Here is a 23,154-nt window from a genome sequence, read left to right on the forward strand (position 1 = left end):
TAAAATAATTCAGTAACATTTGCTATTCAGTAATATTTACAATGGAAAATGTGCAGTAAACCCATTTATGTCTTGAAGTGCAAGATAAAAATGTTTTTGCTCTTTTTTAAATAACTGTGAATATATTAGTATTCATGTAAGTTGGTTTGGGGGGGTGATTGGCAGAGATTGATTTTAAGTTTGTGCCTATATTCTCACCAACATAAAAACTTCAGTCTGTCTCCTGCAATTATTCAGCAATATGGACAAGAAATAATAATTCAAATAGGATGAAGGGGAGAAGGAAGTGTAAAATTACCTGTCTTTCACTAAGTTGTTGCTTTCCTCTTTCCTTCCTTATTCTGTCTGCCATCCTCAGTTGATGACTCCATCTCCACACTTAGATAAACAGAAACTTAACACTGGTGATTTGTGTATCAAAAATAAATAACTCTCTCTCATTCCTTCCCTATGCAGTTACTACATGCAAATTGCTCAAAATAGCTATCCTGCTCTCTCATGTAGTTTATGATATGACTTCTTAGCTAACATCTTAACCTTCCTGTAGACCCTTATTGTATTCCTAACATTTTGTTAACTCAATGAAACTGGTTAAAATTTAACACACCACCTTTACCTGTCCTATACATGATTGCAGTATAGAGTGGAAAAATATTGTTTACATAAAGTAATACTCCAATAAACTACAAATTCTAATTCCTCAGTTCCCTTGAATGTAACTGATGTTACTGAAGTATTGCTACAATACCCTTAAATTTTCAAAATCCGAGTTTCTAGTAGCGGAAAGAATAATGGCAAGAAACTTCTGGTATATACTTACTCTTTGCCAAAATGTCTAAACTATTTTGCATTTCATATTCAGCTAACACATGTGAAATAGCAAAGGAATTCCCTAGACAAGGATGAGTTAAAAGCCCATTTATCCACCCCACTTCTGTCAACAACAACAGTTTGCATTAAAAAGTATTATATTTTGGAAAGTTCTCAAAATGTTGTCAGTAAGCCACACAAAATATTGGGATAGTAAGCTGTAGGTATGAAGGAGCACATTAGAGGATAGGGAAAAATATTGAGACAAAAAATCCACAAGACACGGTTGTTTTGTTCTTTATTGCTTTATAGGTGGCAGAATGGTTCCTTTAAATATAGCTAACATACTGAATTATATTAAGTTATTCACCAAGTAGGTGATATGTCAACTCTGCAGTTTGTATGTGGCCATCAATAAACTATGAAGGTCCACATACAATACCTCATGTTGTTTAATAGACAGCATAACCAAATCAAGAGTAGGAAATAAAGTCTTTCCTATTCTTTAATACAGATACCCTGTTTTTCTGTTATGTTCCAACAAATAACACAATTTTGAAAAGACATCATGCTTTTTCAAACCAACAGCAAGTTTGTTATAGTGAGAAATGAATGATTCAGTCTTAACCATGATCCCAGCACCAAACTATCCAGTGACATTTTAAATGGACACAAGTCATCTGGAAATGCAAATGAACTGTTAGTCTCTTTGAACCAAGGATAAAGGAATATTTTGTTTAGTTATATATGCAAATGATATTTTATGTAAGAGGTAGTAAACTAGCTACTGTGAATTGGACTTAGCAGCAGCAGCATCAAGGAGCTGTTTTTCCACCCTACTGAGAAACATCCTGATCTGGCCTACAGATAAACTGCTAAACAAGTCTGCTTGTTTGCTTGGCAGCAATGTCCTTAATTATATCCAGATGCAATTAAACTATGAAGTGCCTGTGTGTTTTACCTTCCCCCAACAACCTCACCAAAATTATTTAAAAGCGTTTTTTGTTTATAAAGTGATTTCTTCCTTTACAATAAAATAACTTCTTCTTTTGGTTGATTTGTCAAAAGTAGTAATGTAGTATTAGTGTAAGAGTTTATTCTGGAGTGAAGGGTATGTGATGTTTGTTTTTCCATTGTTATGGAGATTGAGTGGATTTTTGCATAAATTATCAACAGAAGTAGATTCCAGTTTCATGGAATTTGCCAAAAAGTAATTATTTAAAACCTTTATTAACTTAGAATTTTAATCTGCTGAACCATAGTTTGCACATTAACTGTTTCAACCCCAGATTCTAACTCCATAGCCTCATGACATCAGTACAAACTTAATATTGCAATAGCTCAAGGCAGATAGCACAGATCCTGATGCAGGACTCCGACCTGCAATATCATCTACGTATCCTTTTGGCTCCACGGTTGTGGCACAACCCACAGACTTCCTCCAGCAGTTTTTTTTGCTCCAATTATAGATCTTACTACTCGTAATATGTTTTGCCATTCCATCTGATTTATCAGTTACTTTTGGCATTTAATATTTTACTCTTTCTCCTAAAAGATTACTTTTGTAATATCAATTTTCACAATCTTTTGGTTCAGTAACAAAAATCCTGCTTTCTTATTTTCTGCTGTCTTTAATTTCTGAAGATTTCCATTAGGAGCTCTCCTCTTGCTTCCATTTGCCATGCTCTATCTGTCACTTACTCTCCATAGATAAGCATCTTGGAAAGCAATGCAGTTGTTTTTATGTTAATAATACAGTTCAGGCTCCTGCACTGAAGATTGCTACAAGTTACATAGCACTGGCTTCTGAATATTGTACCATGAGAACATAAAATTTTTATGATTCAATTCAAATGTTTACAAATTACATACAGGGTATGTTTTTGAACTGTTTATTAGATTGTTAACATTTCATAACAAAAGCAGAAAAATGTAAACATTTATACTTGCAGATATATTTATTTTGTAAATTTGATACAACTAATACATCTTAATTAAATATACTTTTGAAATAGTATTTACTTTTTTTGAGTTTTTAAATTCATCTTAATTTGACCTTGTTGGCATTGGAAGTTTGGAATCAAATCTCTCTGAAGAAAATAAGTTGTAATTTCTAAAATTACTCATGAGAGGCTTGTGGAAATGTAAGTTCAATGGAGGAAGGGTATCTGTTAACAACATAGTAAAATAGTCTGTTCTATACTTCAACCAGAATTCTGCATTGAATCATTTCCCATAATTAAAAGCCCAATTTCCCCTTTTCTCCCCTTCTATCTTACTTTCCTGTCCCTCCTCTTCTTTTGTCCCTCTCTCCAATACACTATTTGGTGAAATTTACTGCATGTTATCAGCACCATTTTTGGCTCAATGGGGCAGAAACTCAGTTGACCTGGACTTTGACAACTGGTCAGCTGCTACAGGACCATGCTGCTACTTCCATCAGCTGTAATCATCCTCCAGGACCCTGACACAGACACACACCCCTACCTGAGTGTGGAATCTATGTACAGTCTGAACTCTAGCAATGGACTACATGCACAGAATGGCTTTGACAGCCACTGAAGTTGCATCACACGCTCATCAGCTGTCAAAGCTGCCATTTCTATTCAATATTTGTGAATCTCTTTTTCACAAATATTCAATCAATCCAGGGAGTTCCAGTTCTGCACACTGCATGTCCGATAGTCTTTTTTTAAAAAGTGGGTTCTTTGTTGTGTGGCTGCGAGTTATAAGAATCTCAAGGTTGTGTAATGTATACATACTTTGCTAATAAATGTACTTTGAACTCTCAAATTTAAAAAGTAGATGTGCACACATAAACACACTTCTGTTAAAGGCATTTTAAGTAAACAATAAGAATGCTCCACAGACTATTCTCTCAGCAGCCAACTTGTCCATACTTTGAATGGGGCCTAATGCTGAGGGACAGCAGGCAGGCTTCCCACACTCAGATCACCCAGTCACAGGAAAACATTGCAGCAAATGGAATAAATACACCCAGTATTAATATCCTCTGCTTACATTTTAAACCTTAATTGTAGGCCTCATTTTTTTTGCAAAGAAATGTCAGTGATTGTAACTGAAGTCTCTAAAAATACAAACAGCACCAATTTTCAGGAAGCATAAAGTTTAATTGCCCTCAGAACTAGTGGATTCAGCAGTACCTAACTGGCATCTTAAATTGGTTTACGATTACAAATCGAAACAAGCTACCAGTTCTGTAGAATAACACACTGGAGCCTCTATCACAAGATTAAGATTATGAGATTAAAATCCAAGTGTTTTAGACATATGCTAGCAATACCAGAAAGATTACATTTAACTGTAGAGACAGATAAAAATTACCAGCTTTTGATATGTCATTCTTTATCAAGAGTTATGAAAACAAATTACACAGAATCCTAATAGTTTTATAAATGAAATTTAATTCCATAATTATGCTTACAAACTTTCGTCAAAGTTTCAAATGCTCTTAGTGACAATGTCTGGCAGTTTCTGATGATAGAGATGGAGCAAGCAAAGCAGAAAGAAGAATGGAAAGTTATGCAAAGAACAATTTAAAATATGCATAGCTTGCTTCAAACTGTTGCGGCCTTAAAACAGTGCATCTGTTCACTTATAGTTTAGCGAACAAAGGATATAATGTTGATTAAAAATGCTAGGCCTTAGGAAGAATAGGGCCAATGCTTTCAGCCATTTCATCCAATAAAAGGCTTCTAATGACATTTTCTATCATCAAAAAGTAACTTCAGAATATGGAATTGTATTGAAGCAGGAACTTAATCAGTAGTCTCTGCAGTGCAAATTAGGTCAATTGCAGAATTTGTCCCAAATTCAGAAGAGCAGCAGTCTTAGCTCAATGCATATGCCCTACTTACCTTAGCTGGTATTTAACAGCAGCAATCAGCTGTATCTGTGAAGTTGGGATTGTATCCTATAATAAACCACACGGGGGGGGGGACTATCTGTACTTATATACATTTTGATGCTAGGGAAAAGTATTATTGGCCTGGATCATGTTCCTCATCATCTGGCTGTCCCAAAAAGAACAATATTGGGTTAGTGCATTCCGACTGCCACAGTGGTGCTTTGCAGCCAGCACGTTTGAGCTCCCATTCCAATTCTGGATGCAGCACCACCCCTAGAGATGGAGCTCAGTAGTATCTACATAAATAGGATGTGATTTTTTAAAAATTGCTCTTAATTAATTTAATGGGTTAAATTATTGGTTAAAATGTGTATTTAAATAAATGTATTCTTTAATCATTTAAATCTGTGAACTTTCATAAATGCCTCTATCATTTATATTTAGAAAGAGTTGAAATGAAACCACAGGTTGTCCAAAAGCCATCAGGACCCACCACCCAAGGCCTGGCGACTGCCCACAGACCAGCTGCGGCAGAAAGTCTTTCCTTGTGCCATGGGAAGTTAGTCTGGCAATGGGGATTGTGGTAAACACAATGATTGAACCACAATAAGTAAGCATAATCCTGCCCATTGTATTTTGGGGTGCAATTACTGAGAAGCCCATCTTACCAGAACAATAAGGAATTGTACTTTATCACAGTTTGGATATTTTGATGCAGTAATGGTGTTCAACAGGTCTCTATATCAGCTATTTTGTATCATTTGAGGTATATCTTTTCTACGTGAACTATCACTGCTGTACAATATTTAAAGCCTTTTATAGTAAGAAAAAAAAATCTGGAGCTACTCAATTCTGCTACAGCTCATTCTGCATGCTGAATTTTTTTAGTACCATGAAACAACTGCAGTAATATTTACTCAATCAATTGATGCTCCTTGTCACAGTGGGACAAGTCCAACCCATTAATAACAAGAATCAACAAGTCAATGCTGGCCTCCTTTTGCACCATAAAGTAACACTTAGGAAATACACTGACTGATCTTCTCCTATGAAGATGTGATTCCAAGTAAAACAGGTTGCTGGACAAAAATGGAGAAAACAACAGCCGAGATAGAAATAAGATGAGAAGAAAATATCTAACATTTGAGTAAAAACATTGCATTTCATTTTTTAAAAATTGGGGGATTGTAAAATGAAGCATTACATTATTTGACATATTAAAATGTCAAGAATAGCTGAGGGTTGTTCCCATAACCTTGGAATGGAATGTGCGTTTGGCTCCTGTGAACCGTGTGTACTGATGATATTCGTTCCAGCTGCTAAAGAACGCAGTTTGCCCTATTTGTCTCATGAGCAGTTCACAAGGCAAAGCACCAACTTGCTGTTCATTTTATCCATCTTAGGTTATGTAATTACTACCTTGTTTCCTCAACATATAACCTTACCTGTGATTTTCATATCCATTAATAAATATATGCACATTGTGCTCGACACCTCATTTACCAGCTAGGGTGAATTTGTACACGGGAGAAATATCAGAAATAAAATACTCATCGGGGCACAGCTGAAAGTTTCATTTCTTCAGCAACAGCAGGACGATTCTATAAAGTGCTGAATCAATCTTCAGCAGCATGCAAAAGGGTGTAATTTACTGAGAAATCCAAGGTAGAATGTAACGGTTCTCAACTTAAGAACTAAATGTAGTGGAATGAAATTATGTTTTGGAATGCCAGAAACATAGGTGACCAGATGCCCATTTGTAATTCCTCATTTAAGGTCAAAGGCCCATGCCAATATATAAACAGCTATTCTACTCCTTTTGAGAGAATCTTGGATCAATGGATGGCAGTATTCATACAAGCAGAATTAGAACCAAGTCCAACATAACAATACCTTGTTCTTGGCAACATCTAAAGACCCAAGTTAGCCAAGGGCAAAAGGAACAATATACTCATTGTATGTAACTTGCAAGTCTGTTGCAAAGCAGATCATTAGTTGTTTGGAAACATGATCATCTATTTTTGGCAAAAGTTCCATTGGTTTAAATATTTTGACAAATGCAAAACATCCATCAGCATCAGTTGCCAACTGTTTGTCTCAAACATTTGACTGAGAATCATTAAAACTACTTAAAATCTTATCCCATTTCAAAACAGAAAAGTATTATGATTAATGTGTATATTAAGGATGTGATTAAGCCATCTGTAATCCTTCATTATTTTCAGTCAATCTAACACTAATCTTTATCTTCATATTGCCCATTCTCATCCAACACTTCATCATAGTAATCATTAACTACTACAAAGTTCTTCATTTCTTTTCTCTGGGTATAATGCATCTCAACTGTACTTCCTATAGTACTGGTTCCAGTCTTGGTCATGGCGAACAAGGGAAATTCTTGTCACAGTAAGTCTTACTGTATGTTTTCTGGGGGTTTAAGTGTTTCTTTTGTGGCACCTTAATGAAAGAATTCCATGTCTTTTGCATCAATGAGGCACACAATCATTAAATTTGGAGAACCACGAGTTGATATGTGATGACTGTAGATGAGTTCTCAACAATAATCTCTTCATGATCTCTGCATTTCCCCTTCAGCAATAACTTTTCAAAGACTGCAGTGACATTTCCTTTCCCATCCTGAAATTATTCTTGAATTGCAATTAGAGGACAAATCTGCACTAGCTACATGGAGACCAACATGTATATTACTTCTCAATGTCCCCATTTTTTTTAAATCACAAAAGGCTACTCCATTCTATTGCTTTTGTAGCACTTTTCAATAAGCACTTAGTAACACATCAAAGTACTTTGCAATGTCCCACCAACTTCTGTGAGCAGAGGCACAAGTTCCAGTCGTCAACATGGAATCTTTTGCATCACCTAAAGCGAAAGCAAGAATTCTTTAGGAGGAGATGGTCTAATTCCTTGTGACACAATTATCTGAAGGCATCCATTGGATGTCTTATCAGGATTTTCATGCCTTTCATGGTTGCTCAGTGAGCTTCATTGAAAAGGGATAAAAAATTTTCAGAAGTATCCAGCATAGGTGATGAGAGGAGGTACTTCCTATCTTTAAACTGCAGGTAGAAATGACTTGCTCCATTTTACAAACTGTCTGAAACAAAGTGTTCCTAGCCAACAAGTTGAAATGAGCAACGATCTGGTTCCTATTTCTTTGATTCTTCAGGCAAGGTCGTCTTGGGAGTAAAAAAAAATCAAATCGCAGTGGAAGTGCTGCCTTTATTTAAAAGAGAAAAAAATTAATTGTTCTTTGTGCCTTTTACTTTCTGGTCATACGTTCCTGCATGTTTGTATCCCACTACGTAGCCAGTATCATTAACCAGGTATTCTCTGCCTGCTCTTCCACGGCCTTTCCCGTTCTGATCAAACCTTTCCTTGTGAGACCCGGTAAATTTTGATGTGTCAGTAAGTCGAGTCAGTGTGGGAGAGAGTACAGTTTTCTGCAGGGAGACCAATAAAAAAAAACATTACCATAGAACGGAACTTTTGATATGGCAGGTGTTTACTGGGACTTCAGCCTTGACTCATTTGGAAGCATTCTTTCATCTCAGATTATGCATTCAGGTCCAATTACAGGAGGAGCAGAAAATCTAGGTCAGCCCCTCCTTGCAGTACTGAGGAAACGCTGCATGGTCAAAGTTGACAGATTTTCGTGAGATTGAAAATAAAGCAGCAAAAACAAACTGCTACAGAAGCAGGATCTCGGCCTGAAACAGCAACCACCTCCTGCCTCCACTGATGCTGATCGACCCCAAGCTCCTCCAGCAGTTTCCTGTTTGTCTTCCTGCAGCAATACACACAGCAACAAGTCAGGCAACATCTATGGAGAGAAATAAACAGTTGACTTTTCAGGCCAAGACCCTTCATCAGGACTGGAAAGTAGTCTTCCTTCTCAGACAATGAGAAATACACTCAATGGCCACTTTATTAGGTACACCAGTGGAACCGCAGTCTTCTGCAGCTGTAGTCCATCCACTTCAAAGTCTGATGTTTTGTGCATTCGGAGATGCTCTTCTGCACACCACATGGTTATTTGTGTTACTGTTGCCTTCCTCTCAGCTTGAATGGACGTGGCCATTCTCCTCTGACCCCTCTCATTAACAAGGCATTAATCACCAACACTGCCACTCACTGGATTTTTTTTGTATTTTACACCATTCTCTACAGATGCCAGAGAAAATCCCAGGAGATCAGCAGTTTCAAATATAATCAAACCACCCTGTCTGGTAGCAACAATCATGATCATGATACCATGATCAAAGTCACTGAGATCACAGTTCTTAACCATATAACAATTACAGAACGGAAACAGGCCATCTCGGCCCTTCTAGTCCGTGCCGAACTCTTACCCTCACCTAGTCCACTGACCTGCATTCAGCCCATAATCCCCCATTCCTTTCCTGTCCATATATCGATCCAATTTAACTTTAAATGACAACATTGAACCTGCCTCAACCACTTCTGCTGGAAGCTCATTCCACACAGCTACCACTCTCTGAGTAAAGAAGTTCCCCCTCATGTTACCCCTAAACTTTTGCCCTTTAACTCTCAACTCATGTCCTCTTGTTTGAATCTTCCCCACTCTCAATGGAAAAAGCCTATCCACGTCAACTCTATCCCCCTCATAATTTTAAATACCTCTATCAAGTCCCCCCTCAACCTTCTACACTCCAAAGAATAAAGACCCAACTTGTTCAACCTTTCTCTGTAACTTAGGAGATGAAACCCAGGCAACATTTTAGTAAATTTCCTCTGTACTCTCTCAATTTTATTGACATCTTTCCTATAATTTGGTGACCAGAATCTTCCCCATTCTGATGTGTGATCTGAACAACTCAACTTCTTGACCATGTCTGCATGCAGATGGACAGGTCTACCTAATAAAGAGTCCACTGAGTATTCTTTGACATTATTTTGAAGAGCAGACAATTTCATCATGTGGCAACTGACTCATTAAAGAAACATTAACTATCTTTCCATCTCTGTTACAGCCATTTGTGAGAGCCTGCTATGCACAAACTGTGCTCTGATACACACAACTGTGCATTTCTAAATATCACCAGTTTTAAAATGCAAGACACAAGAGACCAGCAAAGCTGGAATCTGGAGCAAAAAAATAAAATGTACAGATGATGGGTCTTGACTATCATTTCTCTCCACAGATGCTGTTTGACCCTCCGAGAATGTCGAGCAGCTCTTTCCTGCCCCTGCCCCTCCACCCGCCCCCAAACTATAAAATGCAAGTCAATTGTTTTTCAGCTTGTTTTTTTGCAAATAGTTCAATGTTCCATTGGCACCTCATTTGTTTACTTTATGCACTGTTCACATTTGCTGAGCTCAAATCAATACTGTGTGGGTGTGGAAGAGAGGGAATTTAGTGTTATGTGTCCAAGGGTCTTTGAAGCCAGCCCATAGCTAAATAAGGTGATTAACAGCTATAAAGAATATTTGTCTTTAATAGCTGGGTAAAGACTATAAGCACAGGTATAGTACAGGTGTATAAAACATTATTTAGGTCACAGCTGGAACTATGCATGCTGTTCTTGTCACCAGCCTACATGGAGGACGTGGCCGCACTAGAGAAGATTCTGAGGGAGATTCACCGTGTTTCGGTCTTGAGGAGGGTTTGGTTATGCTAGGCCTGTTCTTTTTGGAACAGTGAAGAATGGGGGGGGGGTGGAAGATGGGTTACTGATTAAGGTATACTAAATAACCAGGGGTAGAGTTTAGGTAGTGAGACACTTCCCCTTCGAAGAGGTGGCTTTAATCTCAGGGCACAGATTTAATCTGAGGATTTGGAGATTAAAAGGATATTTCAGGAAGTAGTTTTTCTATCCAGACCAGGGGTTCCAACCTGGGTCCACAGATCCCTTGTTTTATGGTATTGGCCCATGGTAAAAAAGGTTAGGAACCCCAAACCAGAGTGTGCTTAGAACCCGGAGCACCCTGCCTGAGTGGGTGCTGAAGCCTGTACTCCCTGGCACTGAAGGCTCTGGGCCAAGTGCGACGACAGTCATTCTGAAAGCCATCTCCTGGAGGCTGGTTACAGTGTCTCTTTTTCCAACACGAGCAACTGCGTAACAGCATTCCGTGTTACAAGAGACACGACGGGGGTGGGGGGCGCAAACATACTCCAACCGGATGAAGATGGTGTTTGGTGTGTGCAAAACTTGCTGGTTTTCTGGTGCAAGGAGTTGCCTGGAGCTGCACGCAGCAGACTGACACATTCCAGGGTCTGGAACCACAGGCTGAGGTGTACTAAAGCTTTGTGCAACTCCTGCCTTTGCAGTTGACGGGGGGCCATAGCTGAGGGACCTCCTGCCACTGTACACGGAGGGGCTGGGATTTGCCTAATAACCTCTCAATCCCGACGAACATTTATTGGAGACAAAAAAAAATACCACGTTGATCTCATGCAACTCTTGTGAGTAAATCTAATAATGTGCATTGTACTATGAACAGCAACATAAACATATGCATTGTAGAACGGTAAATTTGATGAGCAAATTAAATATTTTGTTAAAATAATGAATGCCAAGTTAATTTCTGTAATCCAATTGTTATGAGCTTTCAGCAAATAGAACAATAAGTGACTTGCATTTATATAGCACCTTTTAAATATGCAGGATGTCCCAAAATGCCTCAGAGCAAATTCATTAATTTTTAATGCCCTCACTGTTATTATGCAAGTGAACCCAAGGTGCCACAAGCAGCACTAGTCTTCAGGGAGTTCTGAGGGCATGTTGGGCTGTTTGAGCAGGTAGATCCCAAACTGACATGATCTCTGAAAGATAAGCCTCCAACAGTGCAGCTCTTCCTCAGTACTGTCACCCCTAGATTTCAGACCCAAGTAATAATGTAATGGTAATGTTAACCATGAGTATGGACTAATAATCAAAATAAAAACAGTTCAAATCTTACCATGAAATAGTAGTACAATTAACTGAAAGGAATGTCATAAAGATCCAGCAGGTTCTCTCCAAGTACCTTATAAAAAAAGCCCTGTCAGCCTTAGTCTCCACCTGGATTCTTCCGGTCAAGATGGTGCCAGCAAACAACAATTCCTCAGGCGACATCTTCCAGATTGCCGATCCCTTCAATTATTTCACATTGTTTACGTCTTCTGCTTCTTTCTGTCTTGATCACGTTACGGAAACTGCTGGAGCCTGTGGCGTGCAGTTTGGAATTCAATCGAATGATCTAGCACTCTGCCGTGTCCGGAGAGTACCAGAAACAGGAGCTGACTTGTGGACAAGACCAGAGACGGGGTCCCAAAGAGGGCCGAGAACACGAGCTGCCTCATGGAAAAGACCAAAGACTATGATCAACTCCATTTGGAAGCACTGAGGAGCATTGAGGCATCAAGGCAAATGCAGAGGAAGTCAGCGGCTCTCAACGGAGGCCATGATGGTGGTGGTGGTCCACGACCGGGTTGGTGGCATAAGGACCTGGCGGTCGCTCTGCACAAAAGAACCGAGTTTGTGCAGTTGCTCTCCCAAACTATGTTATGATATTCTGAGATTTGTGGGATTATTGGAGTGTAATTTATATTGGTCTCCTTCAGTTGAGGTGTTTTCTTTCTTGTTGCCGATTGGCAGGCGGTCGATGTGTTGCTTTTTCTGAGAGGGAGGAGTTGAGTTCCTGGGGGGTCTGATGTTGTTGGTGTTGTTCTGCGTGGGCAATCTGAGTTTTTGTGTGAAAGAGATTGGAGGTTTGATGTTATTGTCACTTTTCTTTTTGCTACGAGGAGGTGGGGTTGGGGTATTTGACATTATTGTCATTACTTTTTTGTGAGGGAGGGGTGTTAGGGGTTTGATGCTATTGTTGCTGTTCTTTTCTGTGAGGTAGGGGTTGGGGGATTTGATGTTATTGTTGCTGTGTTTTTTTTTTGCGAAGGAGGAGGTTGAGTGTTTGGGGTTTGATGGCCACACCAAGAAGGAATAGCAGTAAAAGTTTTTATTTTTAAAAAAGACCAATTTTTTGTAAAAATTATATACTGCTGCTCTTATCATCACATTCTGTCAAAACTGTGAGAGTCTTTATATCAGATTCCACTAAAATAAACATTGTGAAATCCATGATCCACAATTTAAAAATAGATTTCAGTGGGACAGCAATTGCTGCTACACTTCCTTGTACAAGGAAAGTGCAGCCAATCCCTTACATAATAGCTGGGTAATCACTTTAGGATGTCAATTACAGACAAAATGCTGGAGGAACTCAGTACTTTGTGTGTATTGCTTTGATTTCCAGCATCTGCAGATTTTCTCTTGATTGGGATGTCAATTGTTGCAAAGGATCATGCAGTACAGTTCTGAGAAAACAAACTTTTAACATACCGTAACCCCTGCTATTAGAGGGGAGTTTCCTTCAATCAACTTGTGGATCTCTTGGATTGCTTCCTCCTCATTCTTTCCTTTAAATCTCTTCTGCGCAAGTTCTTGAAGAGCATCTTTAAATTGATCAAAGTTGATGGTCCTAAAAGATTTTGGCCTGAAACACAGAGCTTCAGATATAAAAATGACATTTTGAACAATTAGAATAAAATGCAGTTCCTACCATTTTCAAAACTTCAGTGGTGCCATACAATCTCTCATTGCCCAGTCTTTAACATTCCTGCATATCTGCAATTTATTTCAACCATTGGGACATCCCCAAGGTCTTTATAGTTAACTAGTAATTTCAAACTCTTGTCTCCATTGCTGCACAGGGAAGGGCAGCAGCCAATCTTCACAATGCTCACACAAACAACGAAGAAATAATGACCAGATGATCTGATTTAATTATGTCTGCTGAGGGAGGAACTGACCGGCAACACACACAAAATGCTGGAGGAACTCAACAGGCCAGGGAACATCTGTTGAAGAGTACAGAGTCATTTTCATTTTTAGATCTTTTTATTAATTATTATTTAAGATCAACAAAAAAAATTAAAGAAACCAAGTCAACATGTCAATATGTACAATGAGGAATTAAATTACCAAATAACTGATTAACAAAGCTAAACAATATATCAATAATAATAAGAAAAAAATAAAGTGTTAAGAATATTTTTTTTGGAAAAAAGGAAAAAAAAAGAACCCCTACTAACAAAAAAAAACCCTGCTAACAAAAAAAAAATGAAAAGAAAAAAACCATTGGGAGCACAACCCTGGAGCTATACAAGCTTCCATAAAAGAAAAACATCAATCCGCCAACTCAAATCCCCTTAAACAAGAATCAGAAGGAAACCATCTTAATTAACTCAAATCAGATGATAATAGCGGGCAAAAGAACCCCACCTTTTCTCAAAGTCAAATCGAGGATCAAAAGTTTGATTTTTGATTTTCTCCAAAGAAAAGCGTAGAGTCGACGTTTCGGGCCGAGACTCTCAGTCCTGTCGAAGGGTCTCGGCCTGAAACGTTGACTGTACTCTTTTCCATAGATGCTGCCTGGCCTGCCGAGTTCCTCCAGCACTTTGTGTGTGTTGCTTGGATTGATTTCCAGCATCTGCAGATTTGCTCTTGTTTGTGGGAGGATCTGGCAGTGTGGATTGAGTTGCAAGCAGAAGAGGTCAGAAGGCAGTCTAATTGCACACATGCAGCATGCCCTGTGATATATTTACAGTGAGCCCGTGAGATCAGTTTATTTCTGTGTTTGGTGGCAACCCCTCCCTTTTCAGACACAAGTAGAACACGTCGAGCATCTCCCTTCCAAAATTCTGAACAACTGAGTGGTATTGCACCTAAAGTAATATCAGGATTTTTCTCCAAAAACATGGAAAACCTTGGGCATAACAAATGGGAGTTCTCATAATTTCCTGCAAGTTTAACTTTTAACTTCCTTTCTTGTTTAATCAAATTTGCCTGAATTTCAGGGTCAATTTTTTCTACATTCTTAGACTATCCCAATGCATCCTAATGCCAATCAAGTACCTTTGAAACATAGTGTTAACCCACACACAGTAATCTCTCACAAACAGCAATAAAATAAGTAGGCAGATTATCTGCTTTTAGTGACGATGTGAGATGGATAAATATTGGTCCTGCCACTGGCCAGAACTCACCTACTCTATTTCAAAGTCTTGCTGAGAGATCTTTTATGGCCACTTGCCAGAGTAAACCGGGTTTTGATACAACATCTCACCCAAAAGCTGTCACCACGTTCAACATTCCCCAAGTACTGTTATCTGAGAATATACAATCCAGTCTCCAAACAAGAGGCCACACAGCCATATTTATTTAATAATTTATATTGCCCATCATAAAACATCAATACTAGGCAAGGTTTGCTTTAAGTAATTTAATTTCAGTACAACTTGTATGACATTTCTATTCCTACAGAATGTGGAGAGTAGAAAGATCCATAAGGCAGTGTCACAACTAGTGTTTCAGAATCTTGATTAATCACCAACTTTTCATAAAATCTTAGGGTACATTAAGAGACCATTCAGGCCATCATAAAGCCCTTTGAAAGAAGGTAGCTACCAGTTTCTTCCAATCTATCTATTTTTGTTTCTTTTCAAGTGTGTGTTCCTTTTTAAATTTTACATTTGGAATTGTTTTCACCACACTTTCAGGAAGCACGTTCCAAATTGCAACATTTTGCTGCATTTTCTGCTCTTCTCCATGCGGCAGGGAAAAACGGGGGGGCGGAATAGACTAATAATTACATTCAATCGATCCACTTCAAGGGAAGGCTTTGAAACTCCAGCATTGACACCAAGGTTTCAGAGGAGAGTGGAGAGATTAAGCTCACTTGCAAGCACAAATTATTCAAAAAAGTTGGCTTCAGAGATACATATTTGAGGTCGGTGTACTTGCAGAGCATCAGGCTGCGATGTCCATCCACAGAGATACAGCACAGATTAGGCTCTTCCGGCCCTTCAAGCTGTACTGCCCAGCAATATCCCAGTTTAATCCTAGCCTAATCACGGGACAATTCACAATGACCAACTAACCTACCAACTGGTGTGTCTTTGGAATGTGGGAGGAAACTAGAGCACCCAGAGGAAACTCACACAGTCACAGGGAGAACGTACAAACTCTCTACAGGCAGTTAAAAAAAAGAAGTGTGTTCAGATACACAGAAATTAAAGGTTTCAAAGTTTGGAAAAATGTTAAAGTTCCACAATTCTAACAGGCCCTGCATCAACAGAAGAAGCCTTGATCTGTATCTTAGAGTCTTAAAGTTATACCACACAGAAAACAGGCTCAGCTTCTCCATGCCGACCAAGGTGTACATCCAAGTTGGCTCCACTTGCCTCTGGCTCATAAACCTCTAAACATCTTCTATCCTCCATGTATTGTCTAAATGTCTTTCCCCACTTCATGAGCACAGCTTTGAGATATTTTTGCCTAACTACCTCCAATACCTGATATGCCCCAGATGCCAATTACTCTGTACTTCTCTACTGCAGAACCTGAAACGGTTCCTGCTCCAGCTTTGACTGCTCATCACCGCCAGGCTTTCCTTTAGCTCTATCACCCATCGAGTTTCCCTCCTTTTCGGACCTTTTGCACTTTTATCTACAGATTAAATTGGGTTTAAACTTCCTAGTTAGTGGGTTCACTTACATTTGAGGGAGAGAGATTAGAAAAGGGGGTAAAAAAGTTATCGCAGCTGTGAGCAGGCATTAAGCCTCATGGGTTAAAATAAAGGAAAAAAGGGAGATTTACATCAGCAATGTATTATACAGATGGAGTAAGAATAGATTCAATCCCTCTCATGAGATACAATCATAGTAAAAGTTATAGAGCACACAAGTCCTAAACTTCATACAGAATAACTTATTAGTCAAGTGTAGTAAGCCCATCAACGTGATATGGAGACAACACTAGATAGAGTTTTAACTTGTTTAGATTAAACAGAGTTATGATAAACAGACTAGATGAAAAATAGTAAATGTTTCAAATTGGTCTCAAGCCAATAGATTTATCAGAAATAGACTGACAGAGCCATAAAACAATAAATAGTAGGAGCCATTCAGCCCCTCGAATCTGGTCTGCCTTTCAATAGGATCAGCTGATTCAATTTGAAGGTAATTCAGTTCAAGAATGATGGGAAGCTTTTAAGAACGGATTGAGGCATTCCAGGTAAACATATTCCCAAAAAGAGAAAAGAGTGGAACGGCCAAATCTGGAGTGCTCTGGATAACAAGGTGCAAGTAAAACAAGGCAAAAAGGAGAGCTGTGTAAAATACCTAGAGCTTAATACGTTAACAGACCTGAAAACGTAAAGAAAGTGGAGGAGTGATATTACAATGGAAATTAGGAAAGCAAAGCAAGGATATGGTTTTTAATTGCCAGAATACAGGTAACCCCAAGGTTGTGAAAGAGCTGATCTGGAGAGTTCCAAACTTACACCATTCCCTCCATGTCGAAAGTAAATTTGGCTGCTGTTCAACCTTTTGGGAAAAGATCATCGCGGCCTAAAAACAGATACATTACTTTTTTTCCTCCTAAAACAAACTGAGCGATCGTTTCCCTTATTAAAAGCCCACAACAGTGAAAAGAACACAGAAAAGGGAAGCATATGCAAGGTTTGGAAAGCTGAACTCAGCGACTTTGAAGAGTATCAGGAAAACTGGAAATAACTGAAGCAAGGAATTAGGAAGGCCAAAGGAGGGTGGGCAAAAAAATGTCCTAAGCAAGTAGGATTAAGGAAAATCCCAAGGCAGCTTCTGTTTATACTTTTTTTTAAAAAAGGGGGTAGTTAGAGACCAAGAAGAGAAGGGTAAGCTTCCTCGATGACTATTGCCCAGTTGCACTCACATCTATTGTGGTGAAGTACTTTGAGAGGTTGGCCATGGCCAGAGTCAACTCCTGCCTAAGCAAGGACTTGAACCCGCTGCAATTTGCCTATTGCCACAATAAGTCCACTGCAAATGCTGTCTCATTGGCTCTCCACTTGGCCTTCAGTCACCTGGAGAATGGTAATACTAAAGTCAGGCTGCTGTTCATTGATTATAGCATTCAGATCAATCAGATCCTCAGTTCTAATCGACATGGACCTCTGCACCTCCCTCTGCAACTTGATCCTTTACTTCCTCCCGAAAAACCTCGGCCTCTGTACCTCCTTCTGCAACTGGATCCTGACTTCCTCACTGGGAGACCACACAGTCAGTGTGGATTAGAAATAATATCTCCTCCTTGCTGAGGATGATGCAAGTTCAGCCCACTGCTCTACTCAGGGGCTGATGGGTTATATAAATGTATCTTCAAAGAGACAGAAGGGGTGATTGTTGGTTGCTTGACCAAGACTTTTGTATCCTCACTAGCAACAGGCATGGTCCCAGGGGACTGGAAAGTAGCCAATGTTGTTCCTTTGTTCAAGAAGGGAAATGGGTATAATCCAGGAAATGTTCAGCCAATGTCCCTCACATCACTAGTAGGCCATGCTCTCTTCATGCTGCTGCCATCCAGAAGGAGCCTCAGACCTCACATCATCACATTCAGGAACAGTTATTCTACCCCCTTGTTTAAGAAGCAGACTCCTGAACCAGAGGGGATAGCATCACTTACTCAAACACTAAATTGTTCCCATAACCTTTGCGTTCATTTTCAAGGACTCTTCATCTCATGTTCTCAATTTTTATTGCTTTCTTGTATTTGCACAGTCTTTTCTTTGCACATTGGTTGTTTGTCCGTCTTGTTATGTGCAGTTTCTCAAAGATTCTATTGTGTTTCTTTGTACCCGTTGTGAATGCCTGCATGAAGATGAATCTCAGGGTTGTACATGGTGACTTACATCCACTCTGATAATAAATTTACTTTGCATATTAATTGGGAAAGTCAGCATGGCTTTGAACAGGGCAGGTCATACCTTACAAAGTTTAACTTTTTTTTTTGAAGATGTGACAAAGATGATTGAGGGTGGGGTGGTGAATGTTGGCGACATGGACATGACAGGGCCCTTGTGGTAGGTTCACAGAGAAGAATAATTTACATGGAATCCATGGTAAATTGGTAGTTTAGGTCGAGAAATGGCTTGCCCATAGTAAACAGTGGGTGGTGGAGGAAAGGTGTTATTCTGGCTGGAGGTCTGTAACTAGTGCTGTTCGGAAGGATTAGTACTGGGACCTCTATTGCTTGTAACATAATATATATCCCAGTACAGAAATTTTGATTGGCTCATTATTAAGTTTGCAGATGAAACACATTAAGTTATGGTCACTGAAGAACAAAGGATACAGCAATTATAGATCAGTTACAGTTATAGGCAGAGAAGTGGCAAGTGGAGTTTAATCTGAGCATGCTGAGTGTTGTACTTTGGGAAGCTAGATGTTTGGGGAACTATGCTTAACCGTGTTGATGTACAGAGGAATCTTGGGGTACAAAACCACAGCTCCCTGAGAGTGACAATGCAAGCAGAATAGAATGGTAAAGATGCCATACGGCATGCTTGTCTTCATGACAAGGGGCATGGAGAACAAGAGTGAGAAAGTCCTGTTGCATTTGTACAAAGCTTCAGTTAAGCTGCATTTGGGGTATTGTGTGCAATTCTGACCACTCCATCACAGGAATGATGTGGAGACTTTACAGAGGTTTACCATGATACTACCCGGATTAGAAGGTATTAACTAACAGGAGAGGATGGACAAATGTAGACTATTTTCTCTGGAGCACTGGAGGCTGAAGTTCAAGGTAAATTTATTACCAGAGTACATGCACTCAGTGGCCACTTCAATACGTACACCTGCTCACTAATGCAAATATTGAATCAGCCAATCATGTGACATCAACTCAATGCATAAAAGCATGCGGACAAGGCCAGGAGTTTCCGCTAGTGTTCAGACCAAACATCAGAACGTGGAAGAAATGTGATCTAAGTGACTTTGACAAAGGAATGATTGCTGGTGCCAGACGGGCAGGTTTGAATATCTCAGAAACTGCTCATCTCCAGGGATTTTCACACAAAACAGTCTCTAGAGTTTACAAAGAATGGTGCGAGAAACAAGAAACATGCAGTGAGTGAAAATGTCTTGTTAATGAGAAGTCAAAGGAGAATGGCCAGACTGGTTCAAGCTGACAGGAAGGCAACAATAACCCAAATAACCATGTGTTACAAGAGCATCTCTGAACAAATAACACATTGAACCTTGAAGTGGATAGGCTAAAGCAGCAGAAAACTACACCAGGTTCCACTCCTGCACCTAATGAAGTGGCCAGGGTGTATATGTCACCATATACGACTTCTGAGACTCATTTTTGTACAGAAAGAAAGACCCAACAGATAATTATAAAATGAGAGACGTAAATAAGATAGACAGCTAGAATCTTTTACCCAGGGTAGAAATATCAAATTCTAAAAGTCATAGCTTTAAAGTGAGAGGTGGGAGATTTAAAGGGAATGAGTGGAACATTTTTTTTTAAGTGGTAGGTGCCTGGAGCACACTGCCAGGGATAGTGGTGGAAGAACATACAAAAGTGGTATTCAGGGGTTAGATAAGCACATGAATATGCAGTGAACAGAGCGATTTAGATCGTGTGCAGGCAGAAGAGATTAGTTTAATTTGGCATCAAGTTCAGCACAGACATTGTGAACTCCAGTCCTATTCCTATGTTGTACTGTTTCACACTCTAAATAGCCATGTTTATAGAAATGTGAAGGTGCTGTCCGTCCTGTACCTTTGTTAGCCGATATAAAGGGAAACGGAAATGATTGATAGACATTGCACTCGCAATCTGCTACTCATACAATACCCCAAGAGTTCACATTCCTCAAACACTTGTCCAACTCCCTTTGAAAATTTCTACAATAACCACATTATTCAGTAGAACATTCCAGATCAGACAGTTATCCAACCAAAAAAAAAGGATTTCCAGGTCCCATATCATTGAATTCCTGGCCTTCACTGATTAAACAATGCATCAGAAGGAAAGCATTTTCTATATTGAAACCTGTTGTCATGTTTTGAAACACTAACGCACAAAATTAATTGAATGAGAAAACATGGAGCTGTGAAGTAGTGTGTTATCTTCTTTAGTTTGGTTTTAGTTTTTACGTGAGACTCACACACAAGACATGGTGGCGTAATGATGTATGCCATTCACGTATTTTGACATACAATCTGTAATTACGTTAAGCATTCTTGATTACATCTTTACATTATTCAAGTATTACTGAAATATTAAATACACAATGTCTGTCATCTTGAAAATTTCAACAGGATCCTGAAAAACTGCAGCACTACACTGTTCCACCTTCTCTCTCCATGAAATTAATTTTACCATTTTCAGCCTTACCAGCTTCCTTTATACCCAAGACTTCTAATCTTCCCCGAGGTAGAACATCTAGAATTTTCCACACTTCTTCAGTAAAGGCATAATCACTAGTTTATAAAGTTCTAGCATGAGGTCTTTGGTTTTACATACTTTACTTCTATCTATAAACACAAACCTCACATTCCAGCTTCTTAAGTACTGAAATATAATAGCAATTGGCACTTGAAGAGTAATAGCTCTTAAAGTAGAACCATCCTCAGTTCACAGCAGCAGGAGTTACCAAAAAGGGAGTGTCAATGTTTATACTTCCCAAGAAATCAGCCTTAAAAATTACAAACAAGAAAAGTTTAAAAATAACTAAATAAAGACAGCACTGCTTATCACCTCAAAATAATACACAGAACAAAACAGAACATGCTTTAGTGTCTCAGAACTACAGCACAGAAACAGGCCATTTGGCCTGTCGAAATCATACTGAACTACTATTCTGTGTGGGCAAGAAGAATTCTCTTGAATGAGAGCCAGTCATTACAGCAATCTACAGAGTAATACATCGTCAAAGCCAGTAACATTCAAAACTCATTAATACTCGGCTACTTCCAGGTAACATTTTTAAGATCCATTTCAGCAGCTCACACTGCAATTTTAAAATTTTGACATATAAGACCATAAGACATAGGAGCAGAATTAGGCCATTCGGCCCATTGAGCCTGCTCCACTATTCTATCCTGTCACCTATCTCTCTTCACCCCAGTCTCCTGCCTTCTCCCCATAACCATTGACACCTTTACTAATCGAAAACCTATCAACATTCATTTGAAATATGCACGATGACGGCCTCCACAACCATTTGTGGCAATGAATTCCACAGATTGACTACCCTCTGGTTAAAGAAATTCCTCCTCTTCTCTGTGCTGAGGCTTTGGCCCCTGGTCCTAGACTCCCCCACTATATGAAACAACCTCTCCCTTGTCTAGGCCTGTCAATATTCAATAGGTTTCAATGAGATCTCCCCTCCTTCTTCTAAACTTCAGTGAATATGGGCCCAGAGCCATCAACACTCCTCGTATATTAACCCTTTCATTCCTAGAATCATTCTTGTGAACAACTTCATAACGCTCTCCTATGCACTTTTCTTAGAGAAGAGACCCAAAGGGGCACCAAGTAGCAAGACTGGTTACTAATACAAATTGCACACTTTCTCATGCTCCATACTTGTACCATATAAATACTGGAAAGGTCCTGGGGCATCAGGTGAATTTAGAGCAGGGGCTCTGAACCTGGGGTCCACAGACACCTTGCTTAATGGTATTGGTCCATGGGATAAAAGAGGTTGAGAACCCCTGCACTAGATGTTACCCAACATCTGAATCACCCGCAATTTGTGTGGAGTTTCTGGCCAAGGGTGACACATGGATATCTATGACAACATCAAAGATGAGGTCAAGGCATCGTCTTATTGAAGGTAGCCATCACCTGGCACTTTGAGGCCATGCCTGAGTGTCATTTTGGGCTTTGTTAAAAGCAGCCATGGCCCGCTTCAGTTGCTGAGGAGTTGAGAATGGAACTGAAAATGGCGCAATCAGAAAATATTCCTACTTCAGATCTCATGACAGAAGGCCGGCATTGATGACACAGCTGCCTATGGCACAGGAAATACCCTACAGAACTCCTGTAGGGACGTCCTGGGGCTTGCGATGATTGTATGAAATTCAATGTTAAATATTGTTGAACTGTTTTTTTAATGCATTATTGACTAGGATTGTTGAACAGCTTCTCTAGTTTCAACAAAGCTAATTGTATATGTTTAGAATCAATTTTCATCAGAATAATTATTTAAACACTCCAAATTCAAACTAAAGCAATTTTATATTACTGCTACTACCTTCATGAATATGTAAATCCAATTTTCATTTTGTTTCGTTGAAAAGTTGAGAGCAATAAAGACGAGAACACCAAACTGAAGATTTCCTGAGCATCAGAATTAAAAACCTAAGAACACAAGCAGCAAAAGCAAAAGCACACACAACTCTGTGTGCCATAATTCCTTGTACACTTGGATCCTCATCCTCACTCGATTTCCTCACTTTCAGACTCCAGTCAGTTCAGATCGGCACATCTCCTCCATGGCCCCTCTGTTCTACTCACTTTATACCAATGACTATGAGCTTCAGCACAGCTCTAATGCCATATTCAAGTTTGCAGGTTAGACCACCGTCCTTGGTCAAAGGTAGTGACAGATCAGCATAG

At 39.3% G+C, this 23,154-nt stretch overlaps 1 protein-coding gene across 4 annotated transcripts in view; it reads right to left on the reverse strand.

Annotated features, from left to right (window-relative positions):
- Positions 1–4,215: 4,215 nt before the first annotated feature.
- Positions 4,216–23,154, reverse strand: part of LOC134357941 (tubulin polymerization-promoting protein) — a 48,333-nt gene continuing 29,394 nt past the window's right edge. For 2 of the 4 annotated variants that reach the window (XM_063069737.1, XM_063069734.1), the window contains exons 3-4: positions 13,039–13,192; positions 7,997–8,519 (exon numbers count right to left, since the gene is read on the reverse strand). In XM_063069737.1, the coding sequence (XP_062925807.1) occupies positions 8,295–8,519; positions 13,039–13,192 (379 nt within the window). In that variant the 3' untranslated portion in view covers positions 7,997–8,294. Of the gene's footprint in view, positions 8,520–13,038; positions 13,193–23,154 lie in introns of all 4 variants that reach the window. The other 2 variants (XM_063069735.1, XM_063069736.1) reach the window with 2 other exon arrangements.

This window comes from Mobula hypostoma, chromosome 17, assembly GCF_963921235.1.
Source record: "Mobula hypostoma chromosome 17, sMobHyp1.1, whole genome shotgun sequence".
Taxonomy (NCBI): Eukaryota; Metazoa; Chordata; class Chondrichthyes; order Myliobatiformes; family Myliobatidae; genus Mobula; species Mobula hypostoma.